Source organism: Microtus pennsylvanicus, chromosome 5 (assembly GCF_037038515.1).
Source record: "Microtus pennsylvanicus isolate mMicPen1 chromosome 5, mMicPen1.hap1, whole genome shotgun sequence".
Taxonomy (NCBI): domain Eukaryota; kingdom Metazoa; phylum Chordata; class Mammalia; order Rodentia; family Cricetidae; genus Microtus; species Microtus pennsylvanicus.
Genome location: NC_134583.1, coordinates 112,829,051 through 112,849,325, shown reverse-complemented (window position 1 = coordinate 112,849,325; position 20,275 = coordinate 112,829,051). Strand labels below are relative to the sequence as shown.

General features: G+C 41.0%; 1 protein-coding gene across 8 annotated transcripts in view; it reads left to right on the top strand.

The window, feature by feature from the left end:
- Rnls (renalase, FAD dependent amine oxidase) overlaps nt 1-20,275 on the top strand; it is a 289,318-nt gene that overhangs the window by 243,646 nt on the left and 25,397 nt on the right. For 3 of the 8 annotated variants that reach the window (XM_075973853.1, XM_075973860.1, XM_075973857.1), the window contains exon 7: nt 2,798-3,361. The exons of 3 other annotated variants lie outside the window; for them this stretch is intronic. In XM_075973853.1, the coding sequence (XP_075829968.1) occupies nt 2,798-2,950 (153 nt within the window). In that variant the 3' untranslated portion in view covers nt 2,951-3,361. Of the gene's footprint in view, nt 1-2,797; nt 3,362-4,570; nt 7,743-20,275 lie in introns of those variants that run through there. 2 more of the 8 variants (XM_075973854.1, XM_075973858.1) reach the window with 2 other exon arrangements.

The window sequence follows — 20,275 nt, the reverse complement described above, 5'->3', positions numbered from 1 at the left end:
ATCCTGAAACTTAACCATCGTTTTAGTTTTTACAGGATTCCATAGAAATATCATCACTCCCATGACAGTTGGATGTAATTCTAGAAAATGATGTCCCGTCTCCCAACATAGTTTGTCCTCAGGGCTAGGAACATTACTAGGGGTTGGTTATAACTGGTATAGGGTTGGGGGTAGAAATGAAGTAAACTCAGAGATCTCTTTTTTAAAAAAAAAGGAATGGATGGGATAATTGGTAGATTACTGTGAGCTTACTAACACTAATAATAATAGTGAGTAATAGTGAGATTACTTGTGAGCTATTATTTATAGACAAATTACATTGGTATAGATTCTTGCATATTGATACAAATTATATTTTTATATACAAATTATATTTTATATTCAATTATATTGAATATGCTCCTATTTCTGTTTACAATATTTGTGCATCTTTGCAAAGTTATTTTGTCATATTGTATGCCTCATGTTTCTACCTATGCTTAAGATATTTTGCATATTGTTGCAAATTTAGGATATATTTATCACATTGCACTATACATTTCTACCTCCAATCAAGATATTTATATATTCTTTATATTTTGAGGTCATTGTCCTCATGTGCTGCACATTTATTTAAAGACTGTTTAAATTTTCAATATGAAGCCTTAGTCTTTAATCTACATAGATATTAAGAATTACATGTGAATAGTCATCCATGTTTGTTATACTTATAGTTAGACTAAACAGGTTCTTGATTGTATTCCACATGGATAGGTAATCTTCAAACACTTCAAAGAACTGTTTACATAGTTTAGGATTCTGTTGACATGTGACATAATTGTTCCTGGCAACAACGAGGACACTCCAGTTGGAGCTTGTTTTCTTCTTGGCAAAACTGGCTGTTGAGCAAAGAACTGCCCCTGCCTCGACCACTAACAAAATGTACAGTGTCCACACTGGACAAGCAGGATACAAGTAAAAAGACTGCCAAACCTTACCAAGACAGGGCAAAATGGTTTTGAAAATTATCCTGCCTCTAAATATGGTCTGTCAGATACTAGGCCTTAACCAAAGTTGATTGCCACAACATTGCAAATGAGACTTTGGGTGATTGCCCAGGTAGCCGGTTGTCTCTGTCATTTCTTACACCTTTTGGAATTTTCTTGATTGCACTTCCTATTTACTCAAGTGATATTGTTTCCCTTCTCAGGTCTTTGATGAGATTGAAGGCTAGATAGTAATAGTTACTTTCCTCTCATTACTTAGCCAAGCCATTTCTAATGTAAGACTTGACTTAAGACTCCTTTGGATAAGATAACTATTGAAACATTTAGCATATTTTTCTTGTTTGATGTTGTTCACGCTCGTTGTAATTCTAATTTTAATGTATGTTTTTGCCTCTTCTTTTCCCTGGACAATACTTAATATTTGTTCCTATTGTATATAGTTTTGTATCAGACTTAGAACTCTTTTATTTAGACAAAAGGGGGAGGTGCTGTGGGAACTCCTTCAAACAATAACCTTTAAGATACTGGCCCACTTTGGGCATGGTCCCGTGTACTATAAATGCAGACAAAATGCATGCTTGGGCCTCTTGGCTGCGGGATTCGGTTCCAGTTCCCAGCACATGCAGAGGTCTGTGAAATGCTACTATTTCTGTGAGTTTATCCCCTAATAAATAAACCTTTGTTATACTCCATTCTGAGCTATTTTGGAACTCTTTTGTACATCAACAGTCTCCAGTATTGAGGGGCAGGGGAGACAAAACGTAACGTATAAACAAGGCTGTTCTCTGCAAAGCTTTTCTGCTTTTAAAGAACCTATGGTTCTTGACCCCTTTGGGGGTCTATCAACTTTTTCACAGGGGTCACATATCAGGGATCCTGCATAGCAGATATTTACATTATTATTCAGAGCAGTAGCAAAATTACAGTGACATATGTGCAAAATAAACATGTTTCTCACAGTCCTGGAGGCTGGGAAGGCCAAGGTCAAGTCATTGACAGGTTCAGTGTTAGACCTGCTTTCTTCATAGTTGATGGATTTTAATTGTGTACTCCCATAAGGTCACTTACCTTACACCATGCCTTTCACATCCCAAAGGTCCTTTCCCCTAATACCATCACCATTGGGGTCAAGAGCTGTCTTAGTTAGGGTTAATATTGCTGTGATGAAACACCATTACCAGAAAGCAAGTTGGGAGAAAAGGGGTTTATTTGGCTTATATTTCCATATCACTGTTCAACATCAAAGGAAGTCAGGGCAGGAACTGGAGGGAGGAGCTGATACAGAGATCTGGAGGGGTGCTGCTTACTGGCTTGCTCCTCATGGCTTCCTCAGCCTGTTTTCTTAGAGAACCCAGAACCACCAGCTCAGAAATGGCAACACCTGCAGTGGCCTGGGCCTTCCCCATCAATCCCTAACTAAGAAAATGCCCTAGAGGCTTGCCTTTCTTAATTGAGGTTCCCTCCTCTCAGATAACTTTGCCTTGTGTCAAGTTGACATAAAATTATGCAGCACAGGAGAACAACATATGAATTTGAAGAAGGCGGGTAAGCATTCAGACCATAGTATCTACAAATCTAGAAGTTCCAGTTATTTGGTAATTAAAATTTTAAACATTTGAGAATATATATGTAAATATTTTGGCAAGAGGTAACTTTTGATATAGTCTTTTTTTTTTTTTTTTTTTTTTGCCCCATGAGTAAAATTTTATTTTCTCCAGGGAGCAAAAACTTAGTGGGCATTACCACGACAGTGCAGTGACACACTGAATGCCAACTCCAATCTTTTTTTTTTCATTTTTTGCTTTTTTCAGGTTACAAATTCAGCTGCCAACTGTCCCGGCCAGATGACTCTTCACCTCCACCCTTCCTTGGTGTGTGGAGGGGATGGATTTACTCACTCCAACTTCGACGGCTGCATCGCCTCTGCCCTGAGTGTCATGGAAGCTTTAAAGAATCATATTTAGTGTCTATGTTCTCTAAAGAATCATATTTAGTGTCTATGTTCTCGTTTCTACATTCACTTTGGGGCTCTTTGTTTTCACAGACCTCTGTTATTAATTATTCCGGGTTTTTATGGGGAGAGGAATTACTTGGAAAAATTTCTCCACTTAACTGTCATTTTTCATATGAAATATAAAAACAATATAATAATTTTGATAGCTACCACCCATAATAAAATGATAATTTCTTAGACTTTGCTCCTTCCCTGCATTCTCTGATTTTCTATGACTGATCCTTGTTAAAGTAAAATAATTCTTATGTGGAACAAATAACCATCCCCACAATTATACTAAACCAAAGTTCCCATTTATGGGCCCAAACCTTTGCTATCTTTTTGAAAACTTCAGTTCTAAATAAAAAACAACCATTACCAAGTCTTGTGTTATAACTTCACACGTATCCTTGAATTGACATTTTTACAAATTATTGAAGTGCAAGATTTCTCTGAAATGTGGAATAATCTTTGATTCGCATTTGCTTTCCAAGTTATTAAGGCTCTGGGTAGTAGGTCACATATGTCACCAGACTACAGTCTGAAGAGCAGCTTGACCCACAAAAGGACCCCCTACAGGTTGGCTGAGAATGACATGAATCATCTTCATTTGCCAAATTACACAGTACTTTTTAGCCTTAAAGCAAGTTCCAGCCTTCATATGTGAGATAAAAATTAAACAGAACTGAGAGGAAGTTTGTCAGTCTTTAACATGAGATCTCTGACGGCTGCTGTTTATCGTAGTACTGGACTACGCCACGGCTAATGAATTTCCTGCCGTTCAACAAAAACCCAGCTGATCAGAGAATAAATGCATTTTAAATCTCTCAGTATTTTCTAACTTAGCAGTTTGGCATGTCACCCATATATTCGGTATTTGGTCCCATGATTGCTGGCTGGAGAAAAACTTAGCCTCGGGTTTCCAAATGAGCTATTTCTTATTAATTTGGAAAGCAAAAATTATAGCAGTCTGTTTTAAAAAATAAGTCCATATGTGTTAGAGTAAATGTTTAGGATGCAGTTTATTAAGTGGTGATAGGTTCTCCTCTAATATCTCTAAGCTCCTGAGCCCTGGGTAGTTGGCTAGCTTTCCAGTATGCAGCATGATTTTATTTTGTTGAGAAGACTTTGAGTTCTATTAGAGAGCTGTTAGTTACCACTAATATATGAATACTACTATTGCTTTAAGGATGACTTGCCATGCTGGTTATTGTTGTGATTATAGGTATCACAGCTAAATAGGACTATGGGTTTATTCCCTCCCTTGTTAGCCAGCTTGCCTAGCACTTTCCAGTACTGTGAAAACATGTCTCAGGGAAGAGGCTTTCAGCTCAGATTCAGGCTTATCCTTTGTGTCCTGTGTCCAAAGTGTCTACAACCATAGGGCCTCCAATCTCTGTGATAGCATATGTTGTTTGGGGATGTCGCTTGGATTCTCTTGGCCAACAACTGAAAAGGGGGATTTCTCATGCTTGGTGGTGCGGTTTTTGTTCATCTATGGCTCTGGTAGTAGCATGGTCAGCCTAATTATCATAACTTCATCTAAACTATATTTACCACTCACCAAGGAAATATGTCTTTGTACCTACAGCTCAGAGAACATCTTGGATGAGTGGGCAAAAGGATTATAAAAGCCAGAGGACCAAGAAATCTGCAGTAAAACTGTGTCTTCTAGAAATGACAGGGAAGCTGTGCTCAGGATACCTCAACAGTATTTCTACCTAAAGAGACCTGAACAAGGACTCCAATGGACATGTTAAGGTGGAAGGGGAAAATATCATGGGACCCCCACCCCTGAACAAAAAACTATAGGGAGTGAAGAAATGCTGAGAGAGAGAAAATTAGTCTTTCCCAAGTAAAAGCCTCCTAATTGGTTATCAAATCCTATAGATGGAAGTTTTGTTCAGTCCCAAAACAACACAGAGGCTTATATTAATTATAAACTATTTGGCCTATTAGCTCAGGCTTATTATTAACTAGTTCTTACAACTTAAATTAACCCAGAATTCCTATCTATGTTTAGTCAGATGGCTTGGTACCTTTTCTCAGTGTAGCATTCCTCATCTTGCTTCCTCTGTATCTAGGTGGTGACTGCAAACTGAGCCTTTCCTCTTCTCAGAATTCTCCTAGTCTGGTTTCCCTGCCTATACTTCCTGCCTGGCTACTGGCCAATCGGCACTTTATTAAGCCAATACAAGTGACAAATCTTTACAGAGTACCAGAGCATTATCCCACAGCAAAGTCCCAAGTGGTTAGCTCTGAAATTATATACATAAAGCAGTACTAAACAAACTTGGCAAATTTTATTCAGATATTTATTCATATATGTACCAATAATTAAAGAAAAAGAGACCATGAATTTAAGAGTAGGAAGTGGACATGGAAAAGATTGGACAAAGAAAAGGGGAAGGGGGGAATGATAATTATATCTTAATCTTTAAATAATTGAAAAAGAAACAGGTTTGAGGCTGTCCCAATTTTGCTATTAACCAAAGATGACCTTAAATTAATGATCTCCCTACTGCTACCTCCTGAGTATTAGAATATCAGGTATGTATGCTATGGTCTTGGTTACTTTTCAGTTGCTGTAATGAAACACCATGACCAAGACAACTTGAAGAAAGGATTTAGTGGGACTTACAGTTTCTGAGGATGAGTCCATGACCAACATGGTAGGAAGCTTGGTAGCAGGCAGACACAACACTGAAGAGCTTAAATCCTGGGATACAGCCATGAGGTAGACAGAGATAACTGGAAATGACATAGGCTTTTGAAGCCTCAAAACCCATCGCTAGTAGCATCCCTCCTCCAACAAGGCCACACCCACTCCAACAAGGCCACACCTCCTAATCCTTGCAAATAGTTTCATCAACTGGGAACTAAACACTCAAATATAGGAGCCTACGGGAACCATTCTCATTCAAACCACCACAGCCACCATGCCCTGCTCATGTGGTGCTGAGTACAGAGCCCAAAGCTTGACATGTGCTAGGCAAGTATTCTACCCACTGAGCTATTATCTCCAACCCCCAGTTCATCATTTTGAAAGCAACAAAATAATTGTTTCAGATTCCTAAACTAGGGAATATTTATCCAAAGAGTTTGTCTCTTGGCAGTGTTTAAATTGCATTCACCTGCTTGTTCTTGCAACATGTATACCTACACAAGCACTGGCAAAGCTTTCTGGTTTATCAACAAATAAAGACCAGTTTCTCTGGCATGTGAGGATAGCTTGCCTTTTAGCAATAAATGGGCAAAACTAAAAAACTAAAATGCCTGCATGTGGCTAGTGCCACTTCATTTGAAAGCATGAAAAGGAAAAATAAAATGTAGTTTCTTATATAAAAAATGGAAAATGATTTATTGCATGATACTGCTTTATGTTTGATAAATATTTGTCTTTATTTTTTTCTTTAAAGTACCTAAAAAGTCATTCAGTTGTCTTTATTATTTTGTTTTAAACAGATATATGTCTGAAGTCATTGGGCAGAAAGTGTCCTGAATCTTTAAGAACAATGGCAGGCCTATGTCCTATAAGGGAAGAAAAACTTGTAAAGAGAGAAATGGGTTAGTTACATAATTATCCTTCCAAGCCATCACTAAAATGTTTCATAGCTAGTCATTCTAAGCATGTTATCCCGCTACTTCTGTGACTTTTGGTAGATGCTGACAATGTGAACATCCACCCCCTCCATTCCTAGATCATTGTCACTTCACTGCTTCAATCATTCTGAAGACCCCTACTGCATTTGAGTTTCCATTTGCCTCTTCCCCCTTTAGAAAGGAATTAGCTAAGGAAATCCATATCCTAGTAGCTACTGGAAGGATGCTGTAAAAGACTGTAGGATGTCCACCATTACCCCCCTGAGACTATGGGAGTCGGTGACGCATCAAACAGTGCCAGGGGTGTATTTCTACCTCACAAGACCACACATCACCAGTGTATTTCCAAGGAAGGACTTCTATTAGTCAAGCTAGCCAAAGAAAGCTGCTGTGTTTTGAAAGGAGCATATTCTGGTGAGAAACGGCTTGAGCAGTGGGGTGATTTAATAATACTTTTTAGCTGATTAAATATAGCCTTTGCCGGAATAAAACTTTATGATGCACGTTGAAAAGCTTAATTACTGAACCGTCTCTGTGCATCTTGCTCAGGCAGCCAGGATGACAAATCATAGCAGCAGAATAGCGTTTGCACCTTTGGCATTTCTGAAAGAGAAGGGTATGCCTAAAATCACTGGGAAAGCAGTAATAATCCCAGACCAGATATTACTGAGCAGAAAAAAAGACGCTTCTTTGAGTCACCAAGCCTTCTGCACACAATGTCATCATACCCACCCCCCCACCCCCACCTACCCACCGCTTTGTTAAGTGAAAAAGAACAAGGTCAATTTAACATTCTTCTAGCATTTCGTCCTTATGGAAGCATGCGGGTATATATCCTTCTGGTTTCCTGTCCCCAGCGCTCCTGTGAAATAATCAGGACATAAAAATCCTTGTCCACTTTTAGCAAATAAAGAAACCAAGACCCAGAGCTCGGCCAGCCAAGGTCATATAATGACATGCCCGGACAAGAACCCACTCTTCCCATGACCCGTTTCTATTACTGGCACCACTCGGCTTCCAGATGAGCACGATAATTACAGCTGGCTAAAACAGCCATTGGAGAACAGTCCACACCATGTGGTCCTCCTACTGCTGCTTCATTTCAGAGAGCTAACACTAATCCTGGCGTGATATGTATGGAAGTTTGATGTGCAATAAAATCTCTGTAAGTACTGGCTAAGTGATTTATACGCCTCTTGTTTCTGGTTCCATTGGCTGGCTTATCACCTTCTGGGGGTGGGGGGTGGGCTTCAGGGGTGCGTGCTGTGGAAATAGCTGTGTCGTAATGATACTGAATTTCCATCCAGCAGTACTTGTTTCGCCTCTGATCCATCTGTCCTGTACATATTTCTCTTTCTCCATTTGTCTCCCTTGCTTCATTCTCTTCTCTTCCCCTTTTTCCATCTCTTCCTTTCCAATTGTTTCTCCTTAATTTCCATGCATAAATCCAGTTTCCTTGTGATCCACAGTATCTGCCCTTCCTTTTTTTTTTGGGCGGGGGGGGCAGGTATATCAGGATTTTGTGGTGGTTGTTATTCCTGTTTCTAAAATTTTTAAATATTCAATGTTGCTTATTATTCCACAACTCTAGTTTCTGATTTCCAAATGCAAAAAAAAAATTAATGCAAACCTTTAAAAACTGGCTGTAGCTTTCACTGATCTCAGTGCTAATAACCTCAAAAAAGTGTGTAATTCTTTTTTTACACTAGATTACTTTTCCTGTTACATATGTGCAAAAGTGTACTGCCAGGTCTATAGTGGACGCTTGTGATACGGTAGTAATAGAGTAAGTCTGGGGAAAGCAAAACCCAAGGATAGGATTCGGGGCAAAGGCAAAGGCGTGTTCCATTAGTCAGTGTTCTGGTGCTTTCTGAAACACCTGAGGCTGGATGCTTTATACAGAAAAGCAATTTCTTCTGTCCACTTCTCCAGAAGCTACTTATCGGGTACAACGAAGCTTTGTGGTGTAAGGAATGGCAGTAATGTGAAAAAAAGACCCCAGGAGAGCTAGGAAGCCAGAATGACCAGGCTTATCTCAGGCCCACACCTGGATCTATTCTTCCTGATCCTATGCTACACAGAAAATACTTTCAGACAAGCCTATAACATTCCCTGGAGGAAAATCTATGTTTTGATGATTGAAAGGATTTTGTTCCTCTTGTGTGACCTTGAGGCAATTACAAACTCTAACTACACTCTCTACCTCTGAAGACTTAGTCAGTGGTCCATATGCAATGAAGGGGGGAAAGGGAGAGTCTAGCAGGTCTTCACTGTGTCTGAAAGGCTATAAGGATCCCTTTCCTTGACACTCATCTAGGGCATAGAAAAGCAGATGTTTAGGAGTTTGTACATAAATAGCAAACATTTTAGTAACTTTTATATTGCTCTGATAAAAACCTGTTAGATCAACTTACAGAAGAAAGAGCTTGTTTGGGCTAACAGTTCCAGAGGGGTAGAGCCCACGATGGCAGGGTGGAGGCTTGGTGGCTGGAGATGGAAGCTGAGGGCTCTGTCTTGTACCACAAACAGAAAGCAGAGAGAGTGAACTGGGATTAGCATGTGGCTTTTGGAATCTATGGTGGTTTGAATGATATGAAGCTCATAGGCTCATATTTGAACATCTAATTCCCTGTTAGTGGACTGTTTAGGAAGGATTAGGAGATGTGTCATGGGGGGTGGGCTTGGAGATTCCAAAAGCTCAAACCACTCCCAGGTTTGCTTTCTCTTTGCTTCCATCTTGCAAGTCAAGTGCAAGCTCTCAGCTGTATTTCTCCTGCACCATAACCGCCACCATGCTCCCCGCCAGGATGATCATAAGTTCATCCTCTGAAACTGTAAGCAATCCTCAATCAAATGTTTTCTCATATAAATTGCCTTGGTCCTGGTGTCTCTTCAGAGTAATAGAACAGTGACTAAGACCAAGTGTCATAACTGTCCCTCAGTGACACACTTCCTCCACACCTTCTAAATATATCCAAACAACACCACTGAGTATCAAGTATTCAAAGTCCATGACTAAGGGCCATCACATACAAACCACCGCAGCTTTAAACCATGGTATAATTCAGAAAGTTAAAAGTATTCTGTCAGGTTATATCAAAGCCTTCATGAGGGCTGAAGAAATGACTCAGTAGTTAAGAACACCAACTGCTCTAACAGAGGACCTGAGTTTGATTCTTAGCACTCATACTGGATGGTTCACAACCACCTGTAACTCACATGCACAGAACCACATCTATATATACATGTACATATATATCTATATATACACAATTTTTAAATAATAAAATTAAATTAAAAAAAACATTCATGAGACAGAATGATAGTCTACCTGAGAGAGCTAAGGCCGCCTTCTCTTATCTTTTTAGACTCTGTAAGTTGACAGCCCAGCTGGAAGGTGTCAACACAGTCCTCAGGAAGGAATCAGGAAAGGTCAATCCCAGCAGGGATGATACAAAACAAGAGCCTTCTCTGCAACAAATCGTCTTTTTCCTTATCAATTGCATTCTGCTGACGATTAGCTACCTAATTTTAGAAGATCCAAAAACTAGGAGGGAGTTAGTTGCCATTCTTAAGATGCTTGGCTAAGTACACAGATGCATTTACTGCCCCTAGCCTTCATTTTTAAAAGCTTAATTGATGGTGGCTTTATGAGTCCACTACTTCCTAGATCTTGCACAATTTTTTATATCTTATTGTTTCATATATAAAAAGCAGATACTAATTGTACCTGCTTTAGGATTGTTTTGGGTTATGATTTATGCTATAAAATTATGTTCTCTCTGTAGAAGACCCTCCAAAGTGTCAGTTGTTGTTATCACTATCATTAGAGAAATTGTGACTCAGGAAAAGAATCCCCTTTTTCCTTTTCAGGATCTATATCTAGCTAGGACTCAGCTAGGAGCTACTTGAGTATCTGTAGAACTCATTGGGGACTGTATTTAGGTAGCATTGTATGGCTAGCTTCTGGATGGTTTTGTTTTGTTTTTTTGAAAAGGATACAGGAAGGGGAAAGAGTGGGAGACAAGCAAAGAAGGTGGAGAAAAGAAAGAAAGGAGGAAAGGAGGAGGAACAGGAAGGAGGGAGAAGGAAAAGGGAGGAGAGAGGTGAGAGGAGGGGGAGTGGAGGAAGAAAGCAAGCTATGGTACACTTTCTGTGTTGCTTGGCAACCTTGCAAGGCCTTGTTCTCCCACCTCACCTAGCCTCTCTACTGTAAGCTAATTTTCCTATGGTCACCAACTCGCAAAAAAAAAAAAAAAATGACACAGAGGCTTATTAATTATGAGATCTCAGCCTGTGTCTAGCCACTAGCTCTTATAACTTAAATTAACCCTTTTATATTAATCTGTGTTTTACCTCGGTTTTTTTTTTTCCTTTCTTCCATCTTGTTTTCTCTCCACGTCCTCTGGCAGCTCTTCCCGGAAGTCCCGCCTACCTCTTTCTGCATAGCTAATGGCCATTGAGCTCTTTATTGACCTCACCAGTGACATGTCTTCACACAGTGTAAAGGGATATTCCACAGCACCCTCCTGTTGTGACAGCCCTCACATACACACTCCTTTGTCCGCTATTTACTTGTCAACAAAGCTATAAAATCCACAAAAGCCAGGCTCGGCTGCTTTTTTTTTTTTTTTGAGGTGCTCACTTAATATCCCTATATCCAGTGAGTGAATGAATTAAACTGAGTACCGCTTCCTCTTCTAATGTCCAAAGGCACCAAAGAAAGCATCACTGTGACTAAATAGCCCCACAGAACAAAAGCGTGCCTACTGTAGCCTCCACAAATGACGACACTACAATAGCTACGTGGTCCTCACCAAGTTCCTGTCCAAAGACAGTGGGTTTCAAAAGGCCTGATGTGCTAATTTCCATCATTGTGAGGGGAGGGAAAGCACAACGCTGTTCCACCCTTGAGAAAAAACAAAAAAAGGTACTTCATGCCATCCCATGTTGCTTACTAGCTGAAGTTTTCTGCAGAAGAAGCAGAAAAATTGACCAGAAAAATGCACCTGGGTACAGGAAACTGCTGAGTTTGCTTTATGATCTACTTGAAAATCTGGGGTCATATGTTCTGATATTTATTTAAAATACAAATAAATGAGTTACCTGGGAAAAGGTGAGTTTATGAATTTCAATTTATTTAGTAATTCTTAACTGGAAATTCCTGTACTGTGTCACCTATTACGTTAATATCTTTAGAGAATGATTAGTTCTTTTTTCTGTTTTCTTTTCACTCCTTATGTGCTTAGACAGCATAATAAAATCAAATGAATCTTTGCAAACATAGGAACCGGGACTCCATTTGAATGTAGTACCCTCCATAGAAACATGGGGACTCCATGTGGTTGCAGTAAGCTCCACAGAAACGTGGGGACTCCATCTGAATGCAGTAAGCTCCACAGAAACGTGGGGACTCCATCTGAATGCAGTAAGCTCCACAGAAACGTGGGGACTCCATCTGAATGCAGTAAGCTCCACAGAAACGTGGGGACTCCATCTGAATGCAGTAAGCTCCACAGAAACGTGGGGACTCCATGTGAATGCAGTAAGCTCCACAGAGATGTGGGGACTCCATCTGAATGCAGTAAGCTCCACAGAGACATGGGGACTCCATGTGAATGCAGTAAGCTCCACAGAGACATGGGGACTCCATGTGAATGCAGTAAGCTCCACAGAAACGTGAGGACTCCATGTGAATGCAGTAAGCTCCACAGAAACGTGGGGACTCCATGTGAATGCAGTAAGCTCCACAGAAACGTGGGGACTCCATGTGAATGCAGTAAGCTCCACAGAAACGTGAGGACTCCATGTGAATGCAGTAAGCTCCACAGAGACGCATTTTGCCCTTTCTCTTTACCTTGGACTCTCCAGTGTCCAGAACAGCACATGACATGGGACATGCACAGGTCAAAGGCTGAGACATCAGCAATCAGGAAACTACGCGGTGTTGTGTAATTAAGTGAGGCAGCAAAGAAATGGAGAACTAACATTTGAATAATTTGACAAGAGGGTCTAGAGAGATGACTCCACCAACAAAGCACTTTCTCAGGCAAGGACAAGGGCTGACATAAAAAATGGTACCCCCTAATTAGTTATCAAATACCAGGCAGTCAGTCCTAAAACTATGTTTGTGAGCAACACTAAATGGACTCAGCAAGTTGTATTATCTATGTATTTGTGTGTGTGCATGTGAATATATGTATATGTTTATATATATATAAGAAGGGAGAGAGGTAAATATATAAAACTATATACTTAAATATATATTTGTGTATATTTGCATGTAATGTATAGGCAAATATTTAAATATGTATTTTATTAAACACCTATATATTTATATATAAAAAAGGCCATGAATTTGATATTGAGAGGGAGTGGGGGATGGGGAAGGACAAGAAGGAGGGGTAAGTTTGTACGTAACAGTGCACATAAATGAGATAAAAACAAAATACCTGTGGTCCTAGCCCTGAAGAGTCAAAAGCAGGAGCATGCTGGGGTTTGCTGGTCAACCAGGTTCCATAAAAATATAAGGTGAAGTGATTGAGGAAGAAGCCTAACATTGCCCCTGACACACAACTACACACGTGCACGCACACACATATCACACACAATCCCAAATACACACACACATAAATGACAAGGTACAAGTATTTTAAAACGAGTCTTGTAAATATATAAGGTCTACAAGACAAACATCACATCTGATACTTTAAATTACCTGAAATGCATCATTAATATTGTCTCGCATTAGAGTGATCAGTAAGTTTGTGTTGAATGACTAAATGATTGAAAATGGACACACTTCATTCTTAGAAGCTGTCTGTGGCATAGAATGCTCAAGACGGGCTTTGTCTGAATACTCAGTATGTGTGCCAGAGTGGCGGGAGGACAGGGGACCTTCCTTATAAAGTGTACCAGCATCGTTCCTTGTGCCACATTCTGCCACTGAGATTCATCTAGTAAGTATACTTGCCACAGTGTTTTCAAAACATCTGGTGCAATTCTGAATCAACTGTTCCGCTCCAGGTCTAAGCCTTGCCACCCCTGGAACTTAACCTCCCAGTCTAACCTCAGCCTTCAGAGTATTGGGACTACAGGCATGTGCCACTGTGCCCAGCTACTGAGATGCAGAAACAGGTGCTTGGGGCATACCACAACCTTCTTTTCAAGCCGAAATGCTGGCTGTGTGATTCAAGCTCCTCACACCCAATCGAAACCACATGTAACTCATGTGTGACTCAGATGCGAGATTCCAGTTGCTGCAAATCAAAAAGAAACAGGAGAGGGCGAATAAACCCACATGAGGCAAACTGAATCCTCCTAGGCACTAGGGAAACCCAAGAGCCTGCTGAGCGGAACAGCGCAGACATGTTCCTGGGGTTTACTTGTATGCTAGCACAGAAGTTTTCTGTCACCAAGAAGAGAAATCCAGAGGCTGGTTCAGCATCGGTGATCCCCTGGGTCTGTGAGGGCAATTGCAGGTGAGTCATAACTGGATACACAGAGAGGCACTCTCCAGGCAAAAGACACTCGGCATTTATCACTGTCTCACAGCAAAAAGAGTGGCTCGTGGGAAACTAAAAACGGAATCTCTCAAACTAAAAACAGTCCTTACTAAAGGGCTTTTGTCCCTGCCTCCAGTCTCAGACGTACCACCTGTGAGCCCCACACAGGACTCTGCTCACTAGAGAACAGAGCTAGATTGTCCCCAGCTGGACTCAATGTTTTCATGGCCCTGGAAGCCAACCAAGCCTATTCCACTGCAGGTCAAATCACTCAAATGTTTAACTCTGCGCAGTTGTGCAAAGATGCTCTCTGTCAAAGCTGGGCTGCTATACCACATGCCGAAGATAAATAAGAGGAAATGATTGTTACCATGGCCTCATGGTGACTCGCATAACCTCTAGTGGCCCCTCATAACCTCATAGTGACCCCACATGACCTTATAGTGACTCCCCCCAGATCAATCTTTGCTAGATCTCAACATTCCCCACCCCAAGAGTACTTTATGCATCAACAGCACAGAAGCCACCATAGGCATAGAATCTGGTTCTGCAGGGGATGGAGGGAAGAAATCTCCAAGAAATGTCTTGTTCTGTCCTCCAGAGCAGGGATCTGTGCACTGTGTTTTTCAATGAGAGAACTCCTTCCACATACAGTCATCCAGAAAAGTACTTCCCATTCACCCAATAGGTCAGATTGTGTATTTCCTGTCCACTGTTGGGATATCAGCATCTGGAAAACGTGCTCTCTCTCCCTCCAATAAGCAATGAATGAGCTAGAAATACACAGGCTTCCTCCTCCGTTAAATTCCCATTACGGGCTCAACTTGGCTACCGCTGTGGCATCCTTGAGCTGAGTTTCCCAGAATGCCATGGAGAGGCAGCTTCCATTGCTCACCGAGGGCAGCGTGAGTTCCTTTCACAGAACAGTGTCACAGCAGTCACAAGTCAGGGCTATAGGATAGTTCAGTGGTAAGGACACTTGCTGCCACACCGCATGACTTGATTTCCATCCCAGGGACCCACATGGTGAAAGGAGAGACTTCTTCCCACAAATTGTTGTTTGACGAACACTCACCCAAGAAAGAGAACTTAAAACAGACCAAACTAATAATTGCACCAAGTCCACCTTGGTGAACTATGGAGATTTTAGTGATTGTTCCCTACAGGAGGATGGGTGAGGGTGACTTACAGAGACAGGGATAATGCAGAAGCAGCTGCATCACTGAAGGGCCCACCCAACCAACCGTGATGACTCATGGGAACTACAACCCTGGAGGGTCTCTGCAGGGCTTGCTGACAGCTTCACAGCTATGAGAACTCTCTGCAGCTAGGGGTGATTTGAGTATTCTTCCCCATCCGTTGCTTCAATGAAGCTGGAGAGGGGCCTTCAAGAATTGTGCATATTTCAGCTTTCCCAGACATGTGATGCTTATTCCCAAAGTGTCATGAGCCCTACCCCCTTTCCTGCCCCTTCCTGCTGGACAGAAAGTTTCAAATTGGCTGAAACTTCAACACAAGGTAGGGTCTTTGGTCCTTTCCCCTCTCAAACAGGTGCTATCTCTCCCTCAAACTAAATGGCCTAAAAAATTTGAAGATATATGTTTACAAATTATTCTTAAAAACATCTCTACTTTGTAGGGCTTATTTGGAAATATAGAGAGTTTGAGTGACATGAGCAGACATTAAACTTTTCTATAGACAAAAAAATCATTATTCAAGTAAATCTCTCAATCAAAAATTTATCATATATAGGGGCAATTCTTCTTATTGAAGTAACACTCCACATGGACCTTCTGAGTCCCATAAAGTCCCATAAAGGGACTTCCCAGGTGCTGCTTCCCAACTCCGTGACCCTGGTACAGATGGCCCTCAGACATTCATGACTTCTGTCCTTAGCTCATTGTGGGATAGGCATCTTGTAAATCCAGAGCCTCCTGTTGTTGTTATGTACTCCCTCTAGGTGTGCAGCAGGCCAGGCCACAACTTGACAATGGGTGTGCATCATCACCTAGATCTAAATGATGTCACTGTCACTTTGTGTTTCTGCCAGTGCATCACATAAGCATTGAAAAAAAAAAAAAAACAACTGAGACTAGGGAGGAGGAACTAGTAAAGTAAATTCCATATACCATGCCCAATTTACACATAGACAGCCTATCCTTAGGAATCCCACTGTAAGTATCCTTGATTTTGAAGTGTCTGTTTCTATGCACTCTTGGTGAATGCCAGACTAGGGTCTTGAACATGAAACCATTTTATTCAATCTCTTCATTATCAAATACTTTTTAAGGTGACCAAATGAGTCAGAAATATTTTATTTTGTATTGCATCCTCTCCCTAAAGGGCTACAGCTACCTACATTTCAATGATCTTTTATTATAAATTCCAATACCTCACTGGTTTGTATGTGTAAACAGTGATTTAGCTCACTGTTTTAATGCCAACTGCCTTTCTCTTCACAGATTCTGTTTGAGTCCCCTTCCTTCCTCTCGTTACCCTCATTTCCTGTGGTTAAGGGTGGGACGAGGCATAAGCTCTAGACTAAAGTTAATCAGTGCTTCCAAAATTCTTGGTCATGACAACTAATTCATCAAGTAAATACTCATGAAAGAAGCTTGTGCTGCCAGGTATGGAACTCAAGGCTTTCTGAGAGCTTCCCTCTCCTCTTGAACAAAAGACCTGAGGGTACAATTTGCAAGAGCTTGGGCATCCGCAGGAGCGAGTCTAAAGTTGCTTGACAGCCCACTGAAAGATAGTAAATAAAGTTAACACAGTGAAAAGTAAGGGCAAGAGATGGGGACTCACTGAGATCTGATCAAGCGAGTTCTGGGTCCTGACCAGGCAATTCTAGCTGAATTAATCAGTAAGTTCTTATTTGGATTAAGTGAGCCTGAGCCAGTTTGTAACCCTCATTCTAGTGAGAGAGATGCATAATAGAGATGAGCTATGTCATCAACTCCTGTGCTCTCCAACTCACCCCCTTAGACAACAGGGCCATGTCTAGTCAGTTTCAATTCCCTTTTTAAATCAGTCAGGATGCCGCATCTCTGACAGTGGGGAGGGCGTCTGGAAACGTGTGTGAGCTTTCTTCTTATCATGAGGGCTGGATGGAACTCCCTCCCCTGACACAGAACGGACACAGGCGGAGCTGCTAGGCAACCTGAAAAGTACGGGACTATTGGGCACAACAAAGGACAGCCCCACCCACAATGCCAGTAGTGACCCTGCTGAGAAGCCCTCGGAGTGTGATGGTTGACCTTGAAACCCAGCCAGAACTGGTTTTAGGTAGCAGTTAGTGTCTTTTGGCTAGAAGGATGAAAAAGAAGTTCAGAAGTCTAGGGCAAGTATACATAATAGAAGACAGTTTGCCTCCTGATGCCCTTCTGACCACATCAACCCTTCACAGAACGTTTCTTCTTCTTAGTAACTCTTAGGTCATCGTTCTCCTCGAAGTTCGCAAGCGTGTGGTTTGGTTTCTCTCAGGATGTTTGTCAGCAGAGCTTCTCGAAGAGCAGTCCAGTATGGTCAGGCTTCTGTTCCTTATAACTATGGCTTCTCAGAAGGCCCTGGAGCACATTCCCAGACAACCAGTCTCCCGGAATTCCTCTGCCGCCTCTCTTCTCTCACTCCTTTCTGAGAATGTCTACCATCAACCATTTTTTAATCATGTCCACACTCAAAATAGGAAAATATGGCTTCCTTGGTAACTTGCCTTCAAATTGTAGGCCTTGTGCTCTCCTTAGATAAGTTTAAAGTATGCTTTGGCAAAATTTTCCTGCTACTCTTTGTAGTAGCTTGGATATATCTTTTTTTTTTTTTTTTGAGTCTGTAGCAACATGTCTTCAAACATCTGCCAAGCTTCGGAGCCCTGACCTGAGAGATTTGTGAGTCATTATACATAGGATGTCTGGTATATCAGTTTGGGTCTTCTCAAAAGCAGGCACTAAGACAAATCAGATGTAGAAGAGAAAATATCCAAGACAGATTAAGTATATAGGGAGTAGGAGTTGGCAGAGGTGGCTTCGGACAGTGAGGTGAAGCTGACCCCTACATCAGGGAAGGAAGAAGGAAGGAGGTCTAAGAGGAAGGAAGAGTCAATACAGAACAAAGAGGAAATGGCCTCAGCTTGGCCCTGTGAGAGCCCCATAGCAAATATTGCCCCCTGGAGAAAGGAAATGGCTTATACACAAGGGATTCTGGGTCTGGTTAATACATCAGCTTCTACTCACAAACCATCTCCCTCAAGCTGCATCCTGATGCTTCTTGAGATGTAAAGGAAAAGCATCCTTTCCCTAAGGGGAGGATTAACTAATTCCCTTGCTAGACCACTCACGACAAACTCAGACACTCCCTGTGCTAAAAATAGAAAGATAACTCAGTTATAATAACCAGTATAAAATGTGTCTTTCCGTGTGATCAGATTTTTAGGACCAGCCTGTTGAGAAAGCTAGGCTGGGATCTGGCTTAGTCAGCACTTAGACGGCATGTATGAACACTGTGTCCAGTCCCCCACTGTGGGACGGAAAAGGGCTCCTTGGATGGATGAGGCCACTAAGGCAAAGAGAGCATATGTAATTTACTTAAATTCATCAAGTTATTAAATAAATAAGCTGAGACTTAGCTCAAGTTTTTTAGTTTCCAAAGTCTATAGTCTTTAACATATTCCTGTAATTATCTATTTACTAATTGGTGTGTATTCCAAGCAGGCCCAGATTTTGTGGAGCCTGAAGCCTCTGGAGTCAGAAATACAAGGTGAAAGGAGATCATGAGACACAATTAGTAAGAAAATGGAAAATTATGAAGTCAAAATTCAACACAAGGTTTCAGAAGTGGGTTGAGGGAGCTGGGGCTCATGCTTTATTAGCCTTGGTGTGTTCAGTTTTGATTGTGACTCTGGGACTATTGCCAACACTGTTGCTAAGAATTATTATCCCCCAAATTGAAAATGCTCATCCTACCAATGATAGATACCTATAGATTCACAATCTCCATCAAAATCCCAAAACAATTAAAAAAATAGCCTTGAACTTCATATGGAAACACACACACACACACACACACACAGAGAGAGAGAGAGAGAGAGAGAGAGAGAGAGAGAGAGAGAGAGAATGAATTTTATCAAATAAGTGCTGGAAGCATCACCTTTCCTGACTTTAAACTATACTATAGAGCTATAGTAATAAAAACAGTATGATATTGACATAAAAACATATTTGCTAATGGAATAGAATTGAAGTCCACACACCTTTTGACATTGAAGTATAAAATATATGCAATAATATGCTGGAGAAAAGACAGCAACAAATGATTCTGGTTCTACTGATAGCTGCCTGTAGAAGAATGAAAACTGAACCATGTCTCTCGCCCTGCACAAAACTCAGCTCCTGGTGTCTAAAGAACCTCAGAAGGCCTGATACCCAGAACCTGATAAAGAGGAAAGAGAGGCTTTGCTTGATCTCATATATTTTGAATACATTTATTACTTTGTGTTAAGCCACATTTAATATCTCTATCCTGGGGTATATCAGCCATGGGCCACATGTAAACATGCCTGTGGGAGACAGAGAGTAATAACACTTGCTACACATAATGTTCAGAAATATAAAAAGGCTAAAGCCTTGAGGACAAACAGTCAAGGAACTCTGGGGCAATCCTAGTTCTTCTGGGATCCGGGGTGTTGGAAGATGCCCCAATGTGTGAATTTGAAGATAAAGACTTAGGAGTCATCTTATTGCTATGTCCATTTAAAAGAATAATAGATGACCTTTAAAAAGTTGACTCACTGAGCAGTGATGGCACACACCTTTAATCCCAGCACTGAGGAGGCAGAGACAGGAAAGTCTCTGAGTTTGAGGCCAGCCTGGTCTACAGAGAGTTCCAGGACAACCAGCGCTATACAGAGAAACCCTGTGTCAATCACATACACACAAAAGAAAAAAGAAAAAGAAAAGAAAAGAAAAACAAACTCACCAGGAACAGAGTATAAAAATTATTCTTTGATTGAAGAAGAATCCTAGTATCAACTTCGGAACACACACACACTATATACTCAGATATACATGAAAAAGATGGAAAATCAAACCACTGACTGCTCTTTCTTTTGCCACAATCACTGTAGCAGAGCTCCTAGACGAATGAGCCTGTCTTTTCTATTCAATATCTGGATATCTGATAGGTGGGTGTAATCC